This window comes from Octopus sinensis, linkage group LG6, assembly GCF_006345805.1.
Source record: "Octopus sinensis linkage group LG6, ASM634580v1, whole genome shotgun sequence".
Taxonomy (NCBI): Eukaryota; Metazoa; Mollusca; class Cephalopoda; order Octopoda; family Octopodidae; genus Octopus; species Octopus sinensis.
The window spans coordinates 105954114-105976415 of NC_043002.1; the positions used below are offsets into that span (position 1 = coordinate 105954114).

Here is a 22302-nt window from a genome sequence, read left to right on the forward strand (position 1 = left end):
GTGTACATTCACAAATGAAATCAATGAAAGAGTAACCAATATATTTAGTGAACAACCTCTTTATTAGATTACGTTTACATGCATCCCGAAAGATCTCACACGAACGTAAACCTAACTCTCAAAAGAATTCCATGATAATATATATTCAACCATACATACATATATGTGTTCCTCTGTGTGTGTGTGCGTGTTTAATTTCTTATCTCTTGTTCCAGTCCTTTGACAGCAGTCATGCTCCGGCATCTCCTTCAAGAACTTTTAGCAGAACGAAACGACCTTAGTACCGACATTTAAGCCTGGTGCTTATTCTATCGGTGTCTTTGCCGAACCGCTAAGTCGTATATATGTATATATATGTATGTGTGTGTGTGTTTGTGTGTCTATGTTTGTCCCCCTAGCATTGCTTGACAACCGATGCTGGTATGTTTACGTCCCAGTCACTTAGCGGTTCGGCAAAAAGAGACCGATAGAATAAGTACTGGGCTTACAAAGAATAAGTCCCGGGGTCGATTTACTCGACTAAAGGCGGTGCTCCAGCATGGCCGCTGTCAAATGACTGAAACAAGTAAAAGAAAGAAAGAATATATATGATATATAATATATATATATATATATATATATGATATATAAAATATAAATATATATATATGATATATAAAATATAAATATATATATACGATATATATAATATATATATAGTACATATATATTGGAGGCGTAGGAGTGGAAAGTAGCTTACTTAAGAACCACATGGTTCCGGGTTCAGTCCCACTGCGTGGCACTTTGGACAAGTGTCTTCTACTATAGCCTAGGGCCGACCAAAGCCTTGTGTGTGGATTTGGTAGACGGAAACTGAAAGAAGCCCGTCGTACATATGTATATGTGTGCGTATATGTTTGTGTCTCTGTGTGCGCCCCCTCCCTCAAAAAAAATCGCTTGACAACCGATGCTGGTGTGTTTACGTCCCAGTAAACACACGGCAAAAGTGACCGACAGAATAAGTCCAAGGCTTACAAAGAATAAATCCTGGGGTCGATTTGCTCGACTAAAGGCGATACTCAAGCATGGCCACAGTCAAAAGACTGAAACAAGTGAAAGAGTAAAGAGTAATATAATATATATATAATACATATAATATATATAATATAATATATATGATATATATAATATATATAAATATATATATATTTATATAAATATAATATAATGTATATTATATATATAATATATATATATAATATATAATATATGATATACATATAATAATATATATATATATAATATATAATGTATATAATATCTGCAGCTCTTGGTGGTCCAAATCGGAGGTGCAATCTATGTGGATGTCTTTTCAGAACATTGGTTTAAAAAGTCACATCAGATGCCATAATGGTTCTAAGGTGTAGGTACAGGAGGTGGTCAAACTCTGCATGAGTAGATAACCACCATACACACATATATCTACACATACATATATATATACAACGAGCTTCTCTCAGTTTCCGTCTACCAAATCCACTCACAAGGCTTTGGTCGGCCCGAGTCTATAGTAGAAAACACATACCCAAGGTGCCACGCAGTGGGACTGAATCCGGAGCCATGTGGTTGTTTTCCCCCACTCCCCAATCACTTGACTACTGATGTTGATGTGTTTACGTCCACGTAACTTAGCGGTTCCACAAAATGGACCGCCAGAATAAGTACTACACTTACAAAGATTAAGTCCTGGGGTCAATTTGTTCGACTAAAAGCCGGTACGCCAGCATGACCGCAGTCGAATCCCTGAAACAAGTAAAATAGTTAAAGGATATAGATAATGAATATACATATATATATATCATGTATATATATATATATATATATGATATATAGATATATAATGTGTGCATATATATGTGTGTATACATATGTATATATAATGTATGTATATATAATGTATGTATATATATATGTGTGTGTCTGTGTGTGTGTGTCTGTGTGTATGCATAATAAACATGTTACATCCAATCATTCAAATTGAGTTTCGGTTAGTGCCATTTTCATCGGCTGCTTATATTTACGGACTTCGACTAAAAATAAGTCTAACTTTTTTTATGTAGCATAAGGCAACCATGATACCATCAACTTTTTCGTACTTCCAACACGAGTGGGTCTAATGAGCATTTTTGTATTTTACAACCACAAAATGAATAAAAGCAATATATTTATATATAGTATATTCAGTCTACGTTCTACAAGACTATGATTATACATATTGAGCATTGGTGTTTTACGCGAAAAATAAACCCACGTCTCTCCATACACACACACGTGTACGCGTGTTTAGACACCCACACAGACACACACACACATGTACGCATGTGCACACACACACACAACACACACATGTGCGCGTGTGCACACACCCACACACACACATATCTGTGTGTGTATATATATATGCATTATATATACATATATATATACACATGTACGTATATATACATATATATATATATATATATATATATTATATATATATATATATATATATATATATATATAATATGCATGTGTATACACACACGCAAACAAACATTTACAATACATATATAAAACATACATAACAGAATACTCCGTCTCTCACCCTACAGATGGCCTCAGGGAGTATTTTGGCAAGTTCGGAGAGATAAAAGAAGCAATGGTGATGAAGGACCCAGCTACGAAACGATCTCGGTAAGTTGATCTTCGCTCTGCTTTACTTTGTTCTATATTAGAAAAAATACTACCATATAAATCACTACCTACACTATTACCATTAAAGATACTACTACTACTACTACTACCGTCACCACTTCTGCTACCAAAACTAACACCACCACTTCTGTATAATTTATATCACCCACCGACTCCACTTAACTCCTACCACCACTCTATAGCTACCATCACTACAACCATAACTATTACCACTACATTTATTTCTAGTATCATCACCACATCTCTATGACAACTATCATTACCACCACCACTACTGCCACTACAAGAATACTACCAATTCACTCATCACTATTACCACCAATATAATATGTGGCTGCTCTCGGACTTTGCTTTTTATGGCATGTTGCTGTTGTTGTTTAGCTTCAATGCAGTCCTGATTGAATATACCTATGATCAAAGGTATTCCGACCGCTACCATCACTTTCGTATACGTGAACGTGCGTGTGTATCAGGGATATCACAGACTAATGTCTCCTTTTATTGTTGATAACGAAAGGATTTGATTTAAGGATACTTGGCTGCTATTTCTAAGTGGCCGAACGACCATGTAGAGGCATCCTCGTGGGTTGTTGTTTCGGATGTTCTAGTAACACAGACCAGCACCAGTTCAACAGTTCAGCCCCTAAACCAGTAAACATTTTGCAGAAAATCTCCAATCACCATGTCATATTTTTATGACAATCATGCAAGCTTTCATAACATCCTTACTACAAAATACTCCTCTAATTTAAATGAACATTCCCCCGCACCTGATCGTGCTTGTGTGTGTGTGTGTGTGTGTGTGTGGTGTGTAGGTGAGTTGTATATATGTATAATTACATAGACATATGTATGTTATATATACTGCATGTGCACAAGTGAAATGATGTCATTTACGTCCAAACCCATTACATTCAAGTATATGCACATATGTGTGTGAGAGCGCGCGTGCGCTTCACTTTGGAATATGTACATATATAAATACATTATTACCTAAACGTATATAGCAACACAGATATATACACACACACACACATGTATATACATATATATACACACACATATTCCCCTGCGCCTTGAGCACCGTGGAAGACAGACATACAACTGAGTGATAGTTATAGACATGCGAGGGCGTACGTACATACACACAATTTTACACACACACATACACACACACAGAACGATGAGGAAAAGACGATGAAAAATTGATGCTATACCATCACAGCAGCTTCACTGCTTCACTACACGTCTCTACCTATTTGTCTTTACATCTCTTTTTAGAGAGAGATCTCTTTCTCCATCGTTCAGTCTCTAGTTCTATCTATCAATTTATCGTCTTGTCTTTAATTGGCTGGCTTTCTCTTATATGTAGCACTCCCTTTATATTTCCTACTCAACATTCCCTAAAGAAACAAACACATTTGTCTAATTCGTAATATAAGTTTCTGAGATGCTCCATCAGGAGCGACATGAAGAGCCACGAACCAGCGAGGGAGCGTCTGAGCTGTTACTTGCACTGTTAGAAATAGCGGCCAGATTGCCTTCAAATTACACAGTCTACCATCTTAAAACACCAAAAAAAAAAAATGAAAGGAAACGTTACGTCATTAAATCACTGAAATACGGAAAAGATAGAACGAACACGGCTCGCTAAAAATACCACAGATTGTCATGCAAGAGACAAATTTTCAATTTTGTAAGCTCTTGATAGCTTACAATATATCGTTAGAGCTCTACGAAATGTACTCAAGCTACGGCCCAAACCTTAGAGCAATGCTACACCCGCACTACGAAAAATACCGTTTCACAAGAGCCAGAACATGCTTGCCTGCCCAAGACCAACAAGAGCTTTCTGCACCTGTCTATCAGTATTTGGGAAAAAATTCCAGAAACTGTGACAAGGATTATCTCAGTCGAAGAGATTAATACTTTTAAATATGGGGTGTATAAACACTTTTAGCCTCTCACTGTCAGAAATGAGTGAAATAATGACTGGCACGTTGGAAATCTATAACATACAAGGCTATTGTTCACAAGTGCTCGACATAAATCTGCCGTGAAATCCTAGATAGTCAGCTTCAGATATAATATTTGCAAGTATTGATTAATGAATACAAATACATTACTCTACATCTGTATCGAGCGTTAATATGTTTTGGCATGCTTGATATTATTTATCAAGCATAATAGGATGTAAATATTTGGGTATGTCTGCGTGTGTGTGTGTGTGTGTGTGATCATTAAATTCATAATTAATTAATTTAGTAATTAATTATGGTGTTAATGATGTTCTCTGGCTATCAGATGTGGTGTGTTTACATCCATAAATTGGCATTTCTTCCTGTATGTGAGCTTTTGAATGCGTGTGGACATATAAGTGAATGCACACAGATGTGCATGTATGTGTGCGTAGTTATGTACATGTATATACAAATATGTAACATTCATATAAAAGTTGTTATAACTGTTGTTGTTGGAGGGTAACGCATTGCATAATGTGTATTATATATACATATATATTCATATATATATATAACTTAGAATAACTTAGAAAGGTTTTTGGCCAGTATTGGCCCAGGCCATGTCTAACTTAATAGCACCACCTGGCTATGCATATATATATATATATATATATATATATATTATATATATATATATTTGTGCTTGTGAGGCATATGAACGTGTGTTCATGAGTGTGTGTGTATAGTAGTGGGTATCTGTAGTAAATACATGGGAGATAGATATTCAATTTCAAAGTTATTACTTGCGGCAAATATATTGAAAAAGATTTTATTGAATAAAATATATGCTCCTCTTTATCATTTAATAAAATACACACACACACACACACACACACACACAAGCACGCACAATTTATATATGCTCAGTTAAACATTTCCACTCAGTATTCAACTAACTCAAAGTGCCTGTCAGTATTTCCACGAAATTCAGATTCAATCAAAGTACCACAGCTCAGCTATTAAATGACTGGCGGCATCACGACGAAATTCAAACGTAACAGTTAATTAACTTTGATGCATATGCAAGAAGGCACGGACAAATATATATATATATATGTGTGTGTGTGTGTGGTGTGTGTGTGTGTGAGGCGCAATGGCCCAGTGGTTAGGGCAACGGACTCGCGGTTTCGATTCCCAGGCCGGGCGTTGTGAGTGTTTATTGAGCGAAAACACCTGAAGCTCCTCGAGGCTCCGGCAGGGGGTGGTGGCGATCCCTGCTGTACTCTTTCGCCACAACTTTCTCTCACTCTTTCTTCTGTTGGCCTGCTCGCTTAGCCCGCGGCTAAAACAAGCGCATTGTGACCAGCGACGTATAGCAACATCTGATAGCCTGGTCGGTCACGGTGATCACGGTGATATATATATATATACATACTGAAAGAGAGAGAGAGTTGAAGACACATTTGAGCATATGTGTATGCATGCGTATGTACGTATATAAATGTGTACGTATATATGCTTATATGTGTGAGTTTGTGCGTAAGAATGTGTGTGTGTGTGTATGTATATATATATATATATATATATATATATGCATAAAATGAAAATGTCTCTATGGTGTCGTGCATCCCACTGCAAACAATTTATAAGGTTTACAATTGATTAGTAATTAGGCAGGTAAGTTTTATTAGAGTGGGCCCTAAACTTCATAACATTCATATATTGTAAATAGGATTGTTTTTTTTTTTCTTCTTTTTTTCACCTTTATCGACACCTGCTGCGAACGATCACGCGTTTGAGAAGGTGCAACAGCCATACGCTGTTGAGACTCTCGCCTGATTCTTTCTTCTGACAAAATCTCAAAGAAAGAAATAAAGAGCTTTTTCATGGTTAGCGTTCCAACCCCGCCAAACATCCCAAATGCCACGAGTTTAAAATTTTATTTTACCTGCAATTGGTGATACTTCAGCGACCGACACAGTAGCCCACACCTTCTACCGTAGAATTTAAAATGTATGTGGGTATATCGGAATCACTAAATAGGAACATATAAGTCATCTACTTTGTTGCCTCATAGCAAATTTGGAAATTGCTAGACCTCGCTTTGAACTAGCAATATCTGAATATGTGCATACTGTGAGGAAGGCTATGATCCAGGACACTTGTAAAATAGTACACACAAGTAAGTAGACACTCATCAAAGAACACACAAAGATTCGGAGAGAATTACGTGTAGGTGTATAGAATACAGGTATGAAACTATATATTCTTTTTTCTTTTATTTGTTTGTCATTTGACTGCGGCCATGCTGGACCACCGCCTTTAGTTGAACAAATCGACCCCAGGACTTATTCTTTGTAAGCCTAGAACTTATTCTATCGGTCTCTTTAGTCGAACCGCTAAGTTACGGGGACGTATACACATCAAAATCGGTTGTCAAGTGATGGTGGGATACACAATACACAAACACATGCAAATATGCACAGATACACAAACACATGCAAATATATACACACACACACACACACATATGCATATATACGACGGGCTTCTTTCAGTTTCTGTCAACCAAATTCACTCACAAGGCTTTGGTTGGTCCGAGGCTATAGTAGAAGACACTTGCCCAAGGTGCCACGCAGTGGTGCTGAACCCAGAACCATTGTGGTTGGTAAGCAAACTACTTACCACACAGCCACTCCTGCGCCTATATACACATACATATATCTATATCTATCTATCTATCTATATATATATATTATATATATGTATATATATTATATAATCATAGAGGTGATTATGTGGATATGGTTTTAGGGGTAAACCAACGAACGCTTACATATATAACAATGGTTCTGTAGAGAGCGCAAACCCTTGTATTACTTCGTAGAGTATTTGGGTGATGGTTATTTATGGTATGGTTAGGAATTGCCTTTGAATGTTGTACAGTTAGTTAGTGGATTCAGTAGACCATGTGTGTGTGCACGCGCGTATATCTGTGTTTGTCCCGTGCCACCGCTTGGCGACTAGTGTTGACATGGTTACGTCCCCGTCACTTAGTGGTTTGGTAAAAGAGAACAGACAGAACAACAACCAGGCTTTAAAAAAAATAAGTACTGAGGTCGATTCATTCGACTAAAATTCTTCAAGGCAGTGCTCCAGCATGGCCGAGGTCTAATGACTGAAACAAGTAAATGATAAAAGATATATATATATATATATATATATATATATATACAGGGATTGGGCAAAATAATGGAAACACCTTAAAATTTCAAACAAGTTTATTTTAATATGGGGTAGGACCACCTTTGACAGTAATTACAGCTTGAATTCTATGAGATATGGACTCGTACAAAGCTTGAATTGTTTCCAAACAAACTTTTATCCATTCTTCAGCTAAACAGTCTCCAGTTCTTGTAATGATGATGGTGGAGGATATCGACTCCTTACTTATTTTTCTAAAATGCACCATAAAAATGTTCAATAATATTGAGATCTGGGGACTGTGGTGGCCCGATAAGATATTCAACTTCACTAGAATGTTCCTCGTACCATTCAGTAACAACTTTAGCAGTGTGAATTGGTGCATTATCATCCTGAAAGATTGCGTTTCCCTCTGGAAACAGTTCTGCAACCCTAGGATGAATTTGATCAGACAAAATGCTTAGTCTTGACTGTTAATTCTGCCGTGAATGGAAACCATTGGGCCGGCAGATTTCCAAGATATAGTCCCTAAGATCATCACAGATCCTCCTCCATGTTTAATAGTTGGAAAAAGTAGTCTGGGTCAGATGCTTCTTTTGGCTGTCTCCACACGTATACTCAGCTGGTGGTCGGAAATAAGGTAAAGGATGACTCGTCCGAGAAAATATCATTCTTCCACTGCTCTAAAGACCAATTCTGTAGGTTTTTACTCCACTCTAAATGCTTTGCAACGTTTGTTTTCGAAAGTAGTGGTTTTTCTGATTGCAGCCCTCTCGTGAAATCCGGCTTTATGCAGTTCCCAACGAACAGTTTTTATGGAAACTGGGTTCTCAGGGTGGTCATTAAGCTCTGCAGTAATTTTGGGAGCTGTACTTTTATGATCCTTTCTAACTATCGCGTAAGAGTCTGACAGTCCCTATCTGAAAGTTTTGGTTTTCTTCTGGAGTTTTGTTTCGACGAGGAGGTTTTTCCCTCTTTCTCAAAGGCTGTCATTACTTTCGAGACAGTACTTCTTGATACACAAAATATTTCAGCTGTTTTCGTTACGCTAGCGCCTGCCATACGAGCACCACAATTTGACCTCTTTGAAAGTCCGATAGACCTGTCATTTTAATAATTTTAAATTACCTTTTTCTGATGATATCTGAAAAGAAACAGCAATTTTAGCAAAACATATTAAGCAACACTAATAATAGATAAAAAAAGATAAAAATAAACAAACTTTTGACGGTTTTATAGATATTTCAAAATTATGATGTTATGATGCTAGGTGTTTCCATTATTTTGTCCCAACCCTGTATATGTATGTGTGTGTGTAAGTATGTATATGTGTGTGTGTGTATGTGTATTTATGTATTGTCTTTTTCAAACCAAAAATGTTTACATTAGTTACTCTGACGCTCGAGCTTCGTGTATAAACTTGTGGCAAATGTTATGCACGAAACTTGCGTAACAGAATAATTGCAGTGGTGTTTTCAGCTTCGAGAATTATATATATGGTTTTACAATATGTAAAGCATGTAAAACAGTGTATATATAATTTTTATTAGCTGAAAATACTACAGAAATTACTGAAGGGACTGGTGTTTCGAACCACTTAACAAAACTATATAAGTAGGAGAAAAGGAAATAGAAAAACATGTGATATTACTAGCCATTTTTGGTGTAAGAACATCGATAGAGAAAACGGCTTTCAATCTGGTAAGAAAATATTTTCTTCTTCGACTTAAGTACTGAAATATCTTCAGGACCAATTCGCTCAAAATAAGCTACTTTACGCTTTCAAACTCCAGCAACAAATCCATAAAATAATAAAACACCATGAAACAGTTAATAGTGCACAGAAATGTAGCTATCACTCTCCAAGTGTATTCTCACTCCATTGTAGAGTCTGCCTGAAAGAATCTGTTTTTGCAACTTCTTAAAACATTCTAATGAAAAATGGATACAAGACTTGTATCACACATATATAATTCTTGATAAATAATATAGCCAATTCTATTACGGGAAAACGTTTACATAAAAAAAATATCTATGTATACGCGATCAAATACATTTTGCAACTTTTGTACCATAGAAAAGCTATTCATCTGAAATAATTGTACCAAATTACTTAATTGCCTCACAAAATTAATTTCTTCAGACTCATACATGCAAAGGTACCTACAAACAAAATTAGAGGCATTTCGATGGGGATAAAATAGGATGTTAATATTATATCTGTGTAGACAAGTAATTATAGTGACTTCCATTTCTCTATAAACATATTGCAATTCGAAGTTTATGGATACAGTCCATACACAGAATATATGGCACTTATAACAATACTCGTGTGTGTGTGTGTATTCAACAGATATTAAATGATTTAATTAAATAGTTTAATTAATTACGATAAAATTAAGATGCATGTATACATATATTCAAATGTTCAAACCAACACACGCACAGAAACGAACGCGCGGACAGAATATCAACTCAAGCATAACAACTAATCGAACCTTTCATTTCAAGCATATCTACAGAAAGAATAATCGCCATTCTGATTTTCATAAACAACAAAGGTGGATCTACCTGAAGAAATATCATTTGGTGAAACTAGTGGTTAGTAGTAATGATATAAACTGAAGGAATCCCCAGCTAGTTATGTGTGTGTGTGTGACACACACACAAGCGGTTGTTTTATTGGTCGTTCGTTATTTGTTACCATTACAAATCGGAGAATCATCTCACCAGAAGTTAATTTTCATAAGTGAAGCCAATTTTGGTTCCCTAGAATAAATTACCATCATGTGATCTTTATGTGCAATTTAACTTCATTTTCTTTCTTTTCTTTTTCGTTTTTCGTTTGAACTACAAAGTCCTTCATGCTCGTACACAGGTATTTCGATTTATTTGAATCTCATCAGTTCCAGGCAATTCAGGATTTCCTACTTTTACCATATTTCTTCGCGAAAAGAGAGAGAGGGGGAAGGAAATATTTTAGCAAAGAGAAAGGTGGGAAAGATAAAGGCATTTCACTAAGAGGTTGTTCTGGTTTTTTTTTTCCTGTCATAGTTCGTTAATTGTGTAGAAGGAAAGCGAGAGATAGAAGTATATACAGTTATCCTCAAAGCTGGAGGCTTTTGAGTAATTATGAAAGTGTTTTGATCTTCAAAAGTAAAATAAAATTTTTTTATATATATGCATTTATGTTTATGTGTGAATTGTCGGTATGCTAATTAAAAATGTAATACCTGAGTGTGTATGAATGCATGTGTGTGTGTGCAGGTGTTGTTAGATATATATTTAAAAATACGTATATCTGTGATTTTACACACACACACACACACACACATACATACATATAGATTTTTATATATACATCAATCTGCATAAATTTATAATTATGATAACTCCACTGCCATGTATATATCTTAAATGGTTAGTGCTAATGATTTATAGGCACGAATATGTTTCAATTCACTATGTAAGGTCATTTATATATCCAAAATCATATATATATAAGCACACACACACACACACTTTAGGATGTACAATGACTTTGAATTGTGAGCTGAAACATCAGATTATAGTTTTGAAATTCGTTTTTACCAGTGACCTGTTCAGTAACAATGCTGTAAAGGTCTTGTACTTTGTGTCATTTTTTACGCAGTCATTAACCCTTTAAATTGTAAGAAGGTTGGTTTATATTTATGTATGTATGTATGTAGGTAGGTAGGTAGATAGGTAGGTAAGTAGGTAGGTAGGTAGGTAGGTAGGTAGGTAGGTAGGTAGGAAGGAAGGTAGGTAGGTAGGTCAAGGCACGATTAAGACCATTTGAAAGCCTAATCAAACCGCAACAATGGGACCCCGCACAATTTCTGGAAGGGGATCAAGAAGAAGGCAGTTTTTAGTATGATGGTTAGTCTTATATTTCTCATAGGTTGTTCACAATGTGAGATAGGTTGCGTGTGTGGACAATGACTACACTAAAGTGGCAGCATATGTGGACAATGGCTACGTTAAAGGTTGAATTTTCAAGTATTTTATTAACCTGCATTGTTGTATTTATAAATAGACATTCAATAGATACACGGAACAACGTTAATCGAACATAATAGTTAGTAATCTTCTGTATATAACACGCTGGGCAATATTATGAAAGTAGTACAAGGAATTTAACTCACTGTATATAATTGATGTTCGTTAATGGGCATCAAAAATTAAGGTGGATACACCTTTTATTGAGTCCGACATAAGTATGTTACATAAAGAAAGTGACAGGGGGAGAGAGAACAATTCACTGAGACAAGCGACATTAAGTCCTCTGGATGGTTAGTGGCTCTCTGGTTAGGTTGAATTTCAGTCTTTTTATGGCTGTGAACTATCCTTCTAGAATCTTCAACCAAACTAGCGCGAAACCTAACGTACTTCCTTTGAAGTTTGCCACCTCTTCAATAATAAATCAGCTACATTCTTTTAGGCGTTAATAGCTTCTTTGGTGATAGTTTTCCTGTTATGGGAGTACAGTAATCCCTCAACTATCGTGGGTGTAGCGTTCCATAATCCCCCGCGATAGCTGAAATTCCGCGAAGTAGAAACAGTACTGTACTGTATATTCTTTTTTTTATTATTTTTATAATTTGTTTGCATTTATTTTATCATAAATGCAAAACAACAACACGGAGGAATCGACGTAAGCTTGAATAATAAACCGCGATATGGCGGGGGATCACTGTATATTTAATTTGTGGTTCTAGCCTTGGAAAATCTGAGAGCTATAGTTTAAATCTCAGCGGTGGTCTCGCTACAGTAGTCACCTTACAAGACTTCCGAGATTAGTGTCCGAGAGAGTGAGGAAAGTCGTATCTTGGCCCAAAAGCTTGCAAGAGTGTGCTCCAATGACGTCATCTAAGGTGCCAGATAATAGTGTTAGACCAGGCAACTGATTATGTCTTTCATTCAGGTACGCCATGCCCTGAATTAAACATAGAACGCAAAAAGCAGGGACAAATATTACAAGGCATCCGGTTCTACTTTCTTACAGTTCAGCCAATCTATCGCTCTGAATTGATACTTTTCTTATCGACCCCGAAAGAATGAAAAGCAATTAAATATTTAGCTTCTTCCAGACTACTTATTTTTGAACCAGGCCCCACAACCGTTTTAAATATAAACTTGTTTATTACAACGCTAAGTAATCATTTTTCAACAGTTTTCAATTCATTTTTTGAAATAACTGTTGTAATTTATCAGTTGCATTGAATAAAATTCTTTAGTCGTACTCTCCTTCCCTTGATGACCTAAGCACGTGCTTATGTTATTTAATGGTTAATCAAGGTCTGATGTAACTATGTATGTATTTTCGAAACATCTGCATATACTCATGGATATATATACTGCTATTACAATTATTTACTTCTAATGTCTATCAGGTGTATATGTATGTGTCTAACATATGTGTATACATCACATACAGATAGACACTTACGTATACACACTCATATACATACATGTGTGTGTATGTATAAACTTCTTCGTGTATATGTGGGTGTTCGTAAATATTTTTATACGTAAACACACACACATATATACTTATATTTGAAACTTAGTGCATATAATATACTTATATTTGAAACTTAGCGCATACATATATGTATATTCACTCATCTATATGTACGAATTAATATACGTAGACCTTGTAGATAGCTCTTCTTTTCTTTCTCCGTTACTTCTATCTCTATGTATGTGTGTTTGCATGTATATATCTCTACATGTTTGTATACTTATATCTTTCCATCTAGCCGTACTATTTTAGCTTCTCTCATGCTTTGTACACTTTATGTGCGCGTGCGTGCGTGCGTGCGTGCGTGCGTGCGTGCGTGCGTGCGTGCGTGCGTGCGTGCGTGCATGCATTCGTGCGTGTGTGTGTGTACGCTTCCAAAGATATCCATTTCCAATCCTTTAAATCTAACCTGAAAGAATATCCCTCCCTCTCCTTATTCCCCCTCTATCTCTTCTTTCCTTCGCACTCGACCCAGATCTACTGACCTCAACTCTTTTCTATTCCACTCCCACCATTATACTTAACGTACTTTCCTCTCCACCACCCAGCCATTTTTCACCCCCACCAAATCCTCATTATTTACTATTTTGGTTTCTTTTAAATATCTAGCGCACCAAAAACAAAAACTTTACGTAAAGTGGAGCGGCCTGTGTGTATGTGTGTGTGTTCATATATATATATATATATATATATTATATATATATATATAATATATATATATATAGTGTGTGTGTGTGTGTGTGTGTGGTGTGTGTGTGTGTGTGTGTGTGAGACAATTATTTGGTAGCCATGATAAAACACCGAGGTGGAAATCCACGCCGCCATCTCTTCAGTTATCCGGTCATCTATCGCTCTGAATTGATACTTTTCTTATCGACCCCGAAAGAATGAAAAGCAATTAAATGTTTAGCTTCTTCCAGACTACTTATTTTTGAACCAGGTCCCACAACACCTCGGCATCCGAAACTCGGAGTTTTATCATGGCTACCGAATAATTGTCACATATCACATTTACAGATAAATTCCTCTATTTACAGAATATCGCGGTCTCTTTCATTCTTTTTTTGTCTTACTTTTTTATCAATATATATATATATATATATATATATATATATATCCTGTGATTGTAACTGTGTGTCTGTGTGTATACAAATGGTAATTAGACACATATGGACTGTATATTGTACAATTAAATTCGATGAAACGAGGTTTTTATTCACTGAAAATGCACAAGTGATTAAATTAGTCTATCTATTCGTATATCACACACGCACGCATACACACACACGCATACACACACACGCATACACACACACACACACATTCATTTCACACGCACACACAGGCACAAACAATATGAACCTTAAAATTACGATTAATACTAACCTCAAAGTGTTGCAGTGAATCTTAAAATACGGAAAATTCCCTTCATACATAAAACCAAATGATTGATTATTTTATGTAAACTACAGTTTGAATCAGTTACCAATTACCTTAAAAAATTTTCAGATAACTGGAGGTAGTCGATTCTATCAATCTCCTATGATGAAATATCAGTCAATAGTGTAGCGACTACATACAAACAATCTATTGGTATATAGTGGTTTAAAAGAATCTGTTAAATATCATAGAATTACATAAATGAGTAGGAAGGAGAGGAAGAGAAAAACTGTATGTTATAACCCTCTATGTTCGATAAACGTAAACTCGTCAATAGAACAATCATTTCACAATCTGATAAAATAGAACTTTCCTCTTTGATATAATGACAGGAAAATATACTTCTCTACATATATGAGCTTCCTATAAATATTGTAAAATTCATGAATTTTTTTAAAATGCAATGGAGAATATAAACAAGAAATCACAGTTAATATACAAGTCTACAGAAATTGGAGGAATCTGCTAGATATGTAGCCAGGTTTGATTGAAATGCTATTAATTATATAGGTATGACGGTATGACCACAAATCAATTTAAGAGCCGACTTGAACAGCATAGCTATAGATTCAGAGCAGTCCAAAGAAGACTAGGTTAAAAATATACATCATATCTATATTTTTGAAAAATAATAGCATTGTGATACTTATTAGGCTTCCAATTCGCATTCAGTCCAGTATCACATTTTCCATTGAAAATGCAGTGGATCAGTGTTAGGTCCGTTGGAACACGAAACTAACGACGCTATTTATTATTCACCAAGCTATAGAAAATAGACATACGTATATGCAAACCTACACACAAATATATACTAATTTACACAGACATACTTGCATTCATGCATGGAAGAATAGTTGCAAACCATTAAAGTAAATATAAATATACGCAAAGCATTGCAAAAGTTTAGCCAGTGGAATCTGTATTTACGTTTAGATATAAAACTGTTTACCACGCTGGATTTCAATCCTTTCGATCATGGCTGACATTGATAAAAAGAAACATTAATACTGATAACAACGCAAATAACAACAGGAAACACTGCTCTGCAATAAATATAGAGAGTATTCCTGTTGCTGTGTACATAAATTTGTTACAAACCATGCAATATTGCTGGGGCATCCCCATCAAAACTTATGCTAGTGCAAATATATGAGAACTGATATATCTGTTCCGGACAAATTAGGAATAATTATGCCGTCATAGGTTAGTTGCCTGGCAGATGTGTTCATTTCCTTAAAAACTACTGTGAAAAAGACATTTTCCGCACAACTGCTTCAAAATCTAAGCTTCTCTGCTCAGATTATAAATTGTGATTTTAATCAACATTTATTGGTGCACCAGGTAATGTTATTAATTATTGGAGTAGTTTTCTTGAAATGCTGGGATTTTCAAGCAAAAATGTAACCAGCCATACTTTACAAATACAATTTTTAATCAAAACAATAAAAATATGCAAGTTTTTTTTTTCCATGTTTTATGATCATTTTTGTTGTCCAAATAGCAGTGACGGAGCTTTGGTCCTTTTAAGAAAAAACAGCTCCTACTTTATACGAAGAATTCAAATAAGTAACAAAAAACACACACGTATATACAGTCATGTGCACGTTCACGCGCACGTGCACACAATCACTTACATACATATTGGGTCATCCCATAAATAATGCGGTTTTTTCAATTGCATGAACTAAAAGTCGGAGGGAGATGAAATAAACTACCTGCATCAATTTGCTATAAAAGCAGGTAGTAATTTTACCTTGTCCTTATTCTTAGTGCAAGATTTGAAGAGTGCAGTTCAATTTTTTCAATTACTTTTTCAAAACTATAATGGAAGTGACAAAGGAGTATATTCGGCATATTTTGCTTTATGAGTCCAATAAAGGCAACAACGCAACGGAAAGTGCGAGGAACATTAATGCATTATATTTGGGGATAGGACAATAAGCATAAGCCAGTGTCAACGGTGGTTCCAGAAATTTCTAGCCAGAAAGTATAGCCTAGAAGACGAGTCTCGTCCTGGAAGATCTGCTGAGCTCGATGAGGACGTACTGTAAACACTAATGGAACAAAATCCCATCGTAACTGTTGAGGAACTTACAGAGAAGCTTGGATTTGGTCGTTCAATCATTCATCGACACCTGCGTACCATCGGAAAAGTCGAAAAATTGGGTCAATGGGCTCCTCGCAAACTTTCTGGGTCTAATCGCGTGCAGAGAGTGAATGTGTGCTCTTCTTTGCTGTCACGTCTCACGAATGAACCGTTTTTGGATCGAGTAGTGACTTATAAACCCAAACCAAACGATAACAAAGCAGATCTACTGTGAACAGCCTGAGCGGCTTAAGTCAGCGCTAGAAGAAAAGCGACCATCTTTGGTTTCATGACGAAACGTGTTCTTCCATCAGGATAATGCTCAGCCACATACAGCGAGGTTGACATTCCAAAGGCTGGAGCAGTTTAAATGGGAAACGATGCCCCGCCCACCGTATTCGCTGGACATTGCCCCCCTCTGATTATCATTTATCCTATAGTTTTCAAAATCATTTGGACGGATAAAAATATGAATTCTGTAGACGAGGTCAGAACAGTACTGGAGGAGTATTTTTCGTCACGGACAAGTGAATTTTGGGAGAAGTACCTTGCAAGTCTATCAGAGAGATGTTAGAGCTTTGTAGAAAATGAAGGAGAGTATATTTTAGATTAAAACGGCACTTTGTTTATCTTAATTTTGAAAAATAAAAGTATAAAAAAACGCATTATTTATGAGATAATCCAACACACACACACACACACACACATACATACATACTCGAAGCGACAAGTCGCGTATTTGGCGTGGGAGACTATTCATCGAAAATACGATGATTACTATCTCCAACTTTGGAGCCACAACTCGCATCCTTGTTAAATAACTGGTTAATCTTCAGGTGAATTAACTGGGGGAGCCTTTTATTCCCGATCGTTGTGGTTTTCGACTGAAACTTGAATTTAGTATGCAGAGAGTTACTACAAACAACATGGCTGGACGCAACATCAACAATAACACAATCGTGGAATAGAACGAAAACAACAGCTCAACAGGTAAACAATTTCTTTCTAGCTGTAGTTATAGAAGAAACCGTAACTACAAAACTCATGTCTCTTGAAGTTACGAAAAAGCGAAACTAAACCCCACTATTGGCTATATGAAACGACTGAAATCATATTGGGACGATCTGCATCCAGAATGAAATCATTTTACTGCGAAGCAAACTACGCCAACAAGTAACATTTGTAGAACATAGAAAGAAGGTTAGTAACTGTAACTCTATTAAGAAATCGAAAATTAACCTTCTTCCCAACTCTATAAGCAAAAATGAAAACGTGGTTCCGCAGCTAGCGACATTCCAATAGATTCCATAGTGCCTGCCAGCAAAACTACATTACTGGTTCAAGTAACTGACCACTGTCCCCTGCTACGACTATGGTAAATCGCAGGCACAACCGCAACGATTACTGTAGTAGTAGTGGCAGTCAGAGTTGTATGCCAGTGAAATGTGCCCTTGCCGAAATTTTCTGAGAAAAAATAACTTTGGCTTTGAAGGACTCTCGAGAGAGAGTATTCTCTACCAAAGTAAAAAAAAACACCAGATACGGTATTAAAAGCTGTTAACGAAATTGGTGATGAGTATTTACAACAGTGTGATGAACCCACATACTGGCAAATTAACCCGTGTCTATATGCTCTAACTACTACTGTAAAACAGTACATGAATGATATTCAAAAGGTAAAAAAAAAATAACAAAGAAAGTACCATCATGGGTTTTGAAGACAGAGAAAAAGATAACTGGTTTACAGAAGACCATCAGTCATGCAGTCATGTAATGATGTTTTATTGCATGCAAACAAGCAAATCACTATACGTCCCACCAACAGAAAGTGAAAAAGGAGATAGAAATAATGTTTGGAGACAGAAAAAAAGAGGGCACTCACTTGCAAACTGATTACCCTCAAGCGGGATCTAAAAGCTGTCAGTGAAAAACTCCGACAGCAGAAGAGAATAACAGAGAAGAACAATAAGCAAAAAATTCAAAGGCATCAGTATACAGACACATGAGAGGAGGAGCAGTAAACATCACGGAAGCTCCTTCACGAGAAGACATAGACTTTAGCTTTTTTACTATGACAAAAGTCCGGATATTGATCAGACCACGTATACATGTGTGTGTGTGTGTGTGTGTGTGTGGTGTGTGTGTGTGTGTGTGTGTGTGTGTGTGTGTTTGTTGTATATACTGCTGCTGTTGCTTAGTCCAGGGTCGAGCCCGTTCATGAAAACCAGAAAACCTTTAATCAAATGAGTTCTAAACACAACAGCCTGTATTTGTTAAGACGGTGTATCTAGCGATCCATTATCCAATATGCCATTTTAAAGATTTTAGGGCGTAGTTTAATGGAGATTTGGCTGTTATTTCCAGATTATAGAACCGTAATTAACTCTCCTCTCGGCTCAGCAATTATATATTATGCTTTCTATAAATTAATTAATCATGTTAATTATTCATTCGCTATTGTTGTATTTCAACGTAATATATAAGAAGGAGGTCATTATAAAAATAGAGTAGCTTAGTGTGAGATTGAAGGTACGCGGGGATGATTCTTGCATAAAAACAAAATAGTAAAGTCGGTATTCACATATATAATATAGTAGAGCAAGAAATATTAATTATCATCATATCATTAATTATAGTTACTGATAAACAGGGCAAATATATAATCTTACTGAAAACTTTTGGTCAGGTAAGACAAGGTAGACAACTCTGGAATGTGAATTAATTTGAATTATAAGTAGTATGGAGGCATGCAATGGAGAGGCAAGAATGGTGTTCAGCAGAAACGGTGACAACTCCGAACGTGCTTCGATTATTATGAGTCTGCAAAATCAGAGATGATCTGATTTGAATAAATGCCGCGACAAGACCAAATGGATAGACAGTCTGTAGAGTACTGGTCGATAATCACTACTATTAAACCGATGGATAAACAATATCAGTTGAGGGTCGGGTAGTTATTACCACTAGGCCTGTGGCTATGTAGTATCTGTATAAAAGTCGGATACTTAATTAGACTGGTAAGGAGATAGTGTCAAACAAAACATGCTTTGTGACATTTAAAATTAAAATTATTGGGAAAAATCAACCAAGGATGTCATCTGCGTGCAAATATTAGAGTAAGAGTTGCGCTAACATTGTAGATGTTGGGAGAAAATAAATTCTAATTGATTAGAATACAACATTAGTGATGGAAGCGTTCATTATCTCAAATAACTTATGCTTGCAAAAAGAAATATATATATATATATATATAGATATAGATATATATATATATATATATATATATATATATATATATATGTAGGGGAGACAATCCAGAAATTTTAATCAATCGACAGTTAATTCAAGACAAGCAATTCAATCTGTCAACCTCAAACACATAACTTGATCTGCGGTACAATTAATCTTCTTACATGACTTTTCGAAGCTTACTTGATTGCTCTGCGACCAATATACCCAATACATTCAATAAGGGTTTCAATGCTGCATTTTATTCACGAAGGACCAGTGACAACGTATTTAATATGAACTAGTATAATAAAGGTTCCTGACTTAGTTATTGATGTGTGCTGTATCATTCGTGACCATTACTAATGATATAAAATTTTCCCCGTTCACCACCACACTCGCAAAAAGAAACAATCTTTCGATTAGTCATGTGTCATCATTATTTCTTAATTGAAACATCTATTAATTGTGACAAATATTATTACGCCTTGTGTGTGTGTGTGTATGTATGTGTATGTACGTGTATGTGTATGTACGTGTGTGTGTACACGGTAGCTAGATAGTTGATTGTGTATGTTATGTGTACGCATATATAGATTTTACAAGTATTCATACAAACATACAATACAAACACACACACACGCACACATACACTCACACGCACGCACACACACTCACACACACACACACACATACACACACACACACACATACACACATGTATGCATGTATGATATGTACCCGTTGGTTTTAATAAGCGAGAGAAAAAGTACTCAGTCCGATAGTAGAGTGCAACAGTTTATTTCGAGCGGTCCCGAGCAAAAGGCCACTTGATCGATAAACAACAATTGAAATATTTCACTGATTTATCAAACCAGAAAGCATGAAAGGTGAAGCAGTAATTGAACACAAAAAAGGGCGTAACTATCATAGGGCGGAGCTACCATAAGGGGATGTGATTATCCGTAAAGGGGCGTGATTTTTGTAGAGTGGGAGTGGCTATATGACAATGGATTTTGTCCGGTACTCTAACCATTCTACCTCATTCACTCTCTTCTAATTTCGCTACACGGACATATATTTGGGGTGGGTATAAATCGACATCAGTATTTGACTGGTTGTAATTATTGAAGTCAGTCTAATCCACTTACACCCTATGGTACTTAGTACCGAGGCTGATTTAATCCACTTTGTCTCATTCTTTAAGATGTGTGTTGCTTTGGTGTCATGGTAGATACCATGTGGCCGACATATGAAAAAGAATATACTTTTCTACTCTAGGCCCGAAATTTTGGGGAAAGGGGCCAGTCGATTAGATCGACCCAGTACGCAACTGGTACTTAATTTATCGACCTCAAGAGGACATATGAAAAAGAAAAGCCACTACACGGTCACCTGGCTTGTCAGAAACAGCAGTCAAATCTTCATCAAAATCACCCCTTTCTATTTTCAAGAGTCACCGTATATGTCGTTCAAGATAAATAGAATCTAAATATTAAAAAAAAAGTGGGGCGATGTTTCGCTCGACAAGCGAAACATCGCCAAAAGTGGTGTGGGTCAAGACCGGAACGTTTTTTATCATATGCTTGCTGGATTTCTGGCTGAGCACTCATCAATAACAGCAATAAAATAAATCAATAATGTTAATATTATCGGAAGTCTGATAGAAACACGCCCTACTTTGCATTTCATAATGACATGTTGATGCTCACATATTTAATATTAACACAAAATGACATCTCATCAACATGAAACGAACAAAACGTTACTATACTATCCTTCCCTCAATCTTTCTGTACCTGTTATATTTTTCTTTCCGCTCTTGATGTTATTATTATTATTAAGTCGGCGAGCTGGCAGAATCGAGCTGGCACGACGAGTAAAATGCTTAGCGGCATTTCGTCCGTCGCTACGTTCTGAGTTCAAATTCCGCCGAGATCGACCTTGTCTTTTATCCTTTCAGAGTCGATAAATTAAGTACCAGTGAAACACTGGAGTCGATGTAATCGATTAGTCCCTCCCCCACCCCCACAATTTCAGGCCTTGTGCATATTGCAGAAAGGATTATTATTTTTAAGGCAGCGAGTTGGCTCGCCGAACAA

The 22302-nt window shown here is 36.2% G+C and overlaps 1 protein-coding gene across 1 annotated transcript in view; it reads left to right on the top strand.

Moving 5' to 3' along the window:
- The first annotated feature begins 2626 nt into the window (after nt 1-2626).
- Nucleotides 2627-22302, top strand: part of LOC115212906 (RNA-binding protein Musashi homolog 2) — a 217096-nt gene continuing 197420 nt past the window's right edge. The window contains exon 1 of the mRNA XM_029781723.2: nt 2627-2715. Within this exon, the coding sequence (XP_029637583.1) occupies nt 2681-2715 (35 nt within the window). The 5' untranslated portion in view covers nt 2627-2680. The remainder of the gene's footprint in view (nt 2716-22302) is intronic.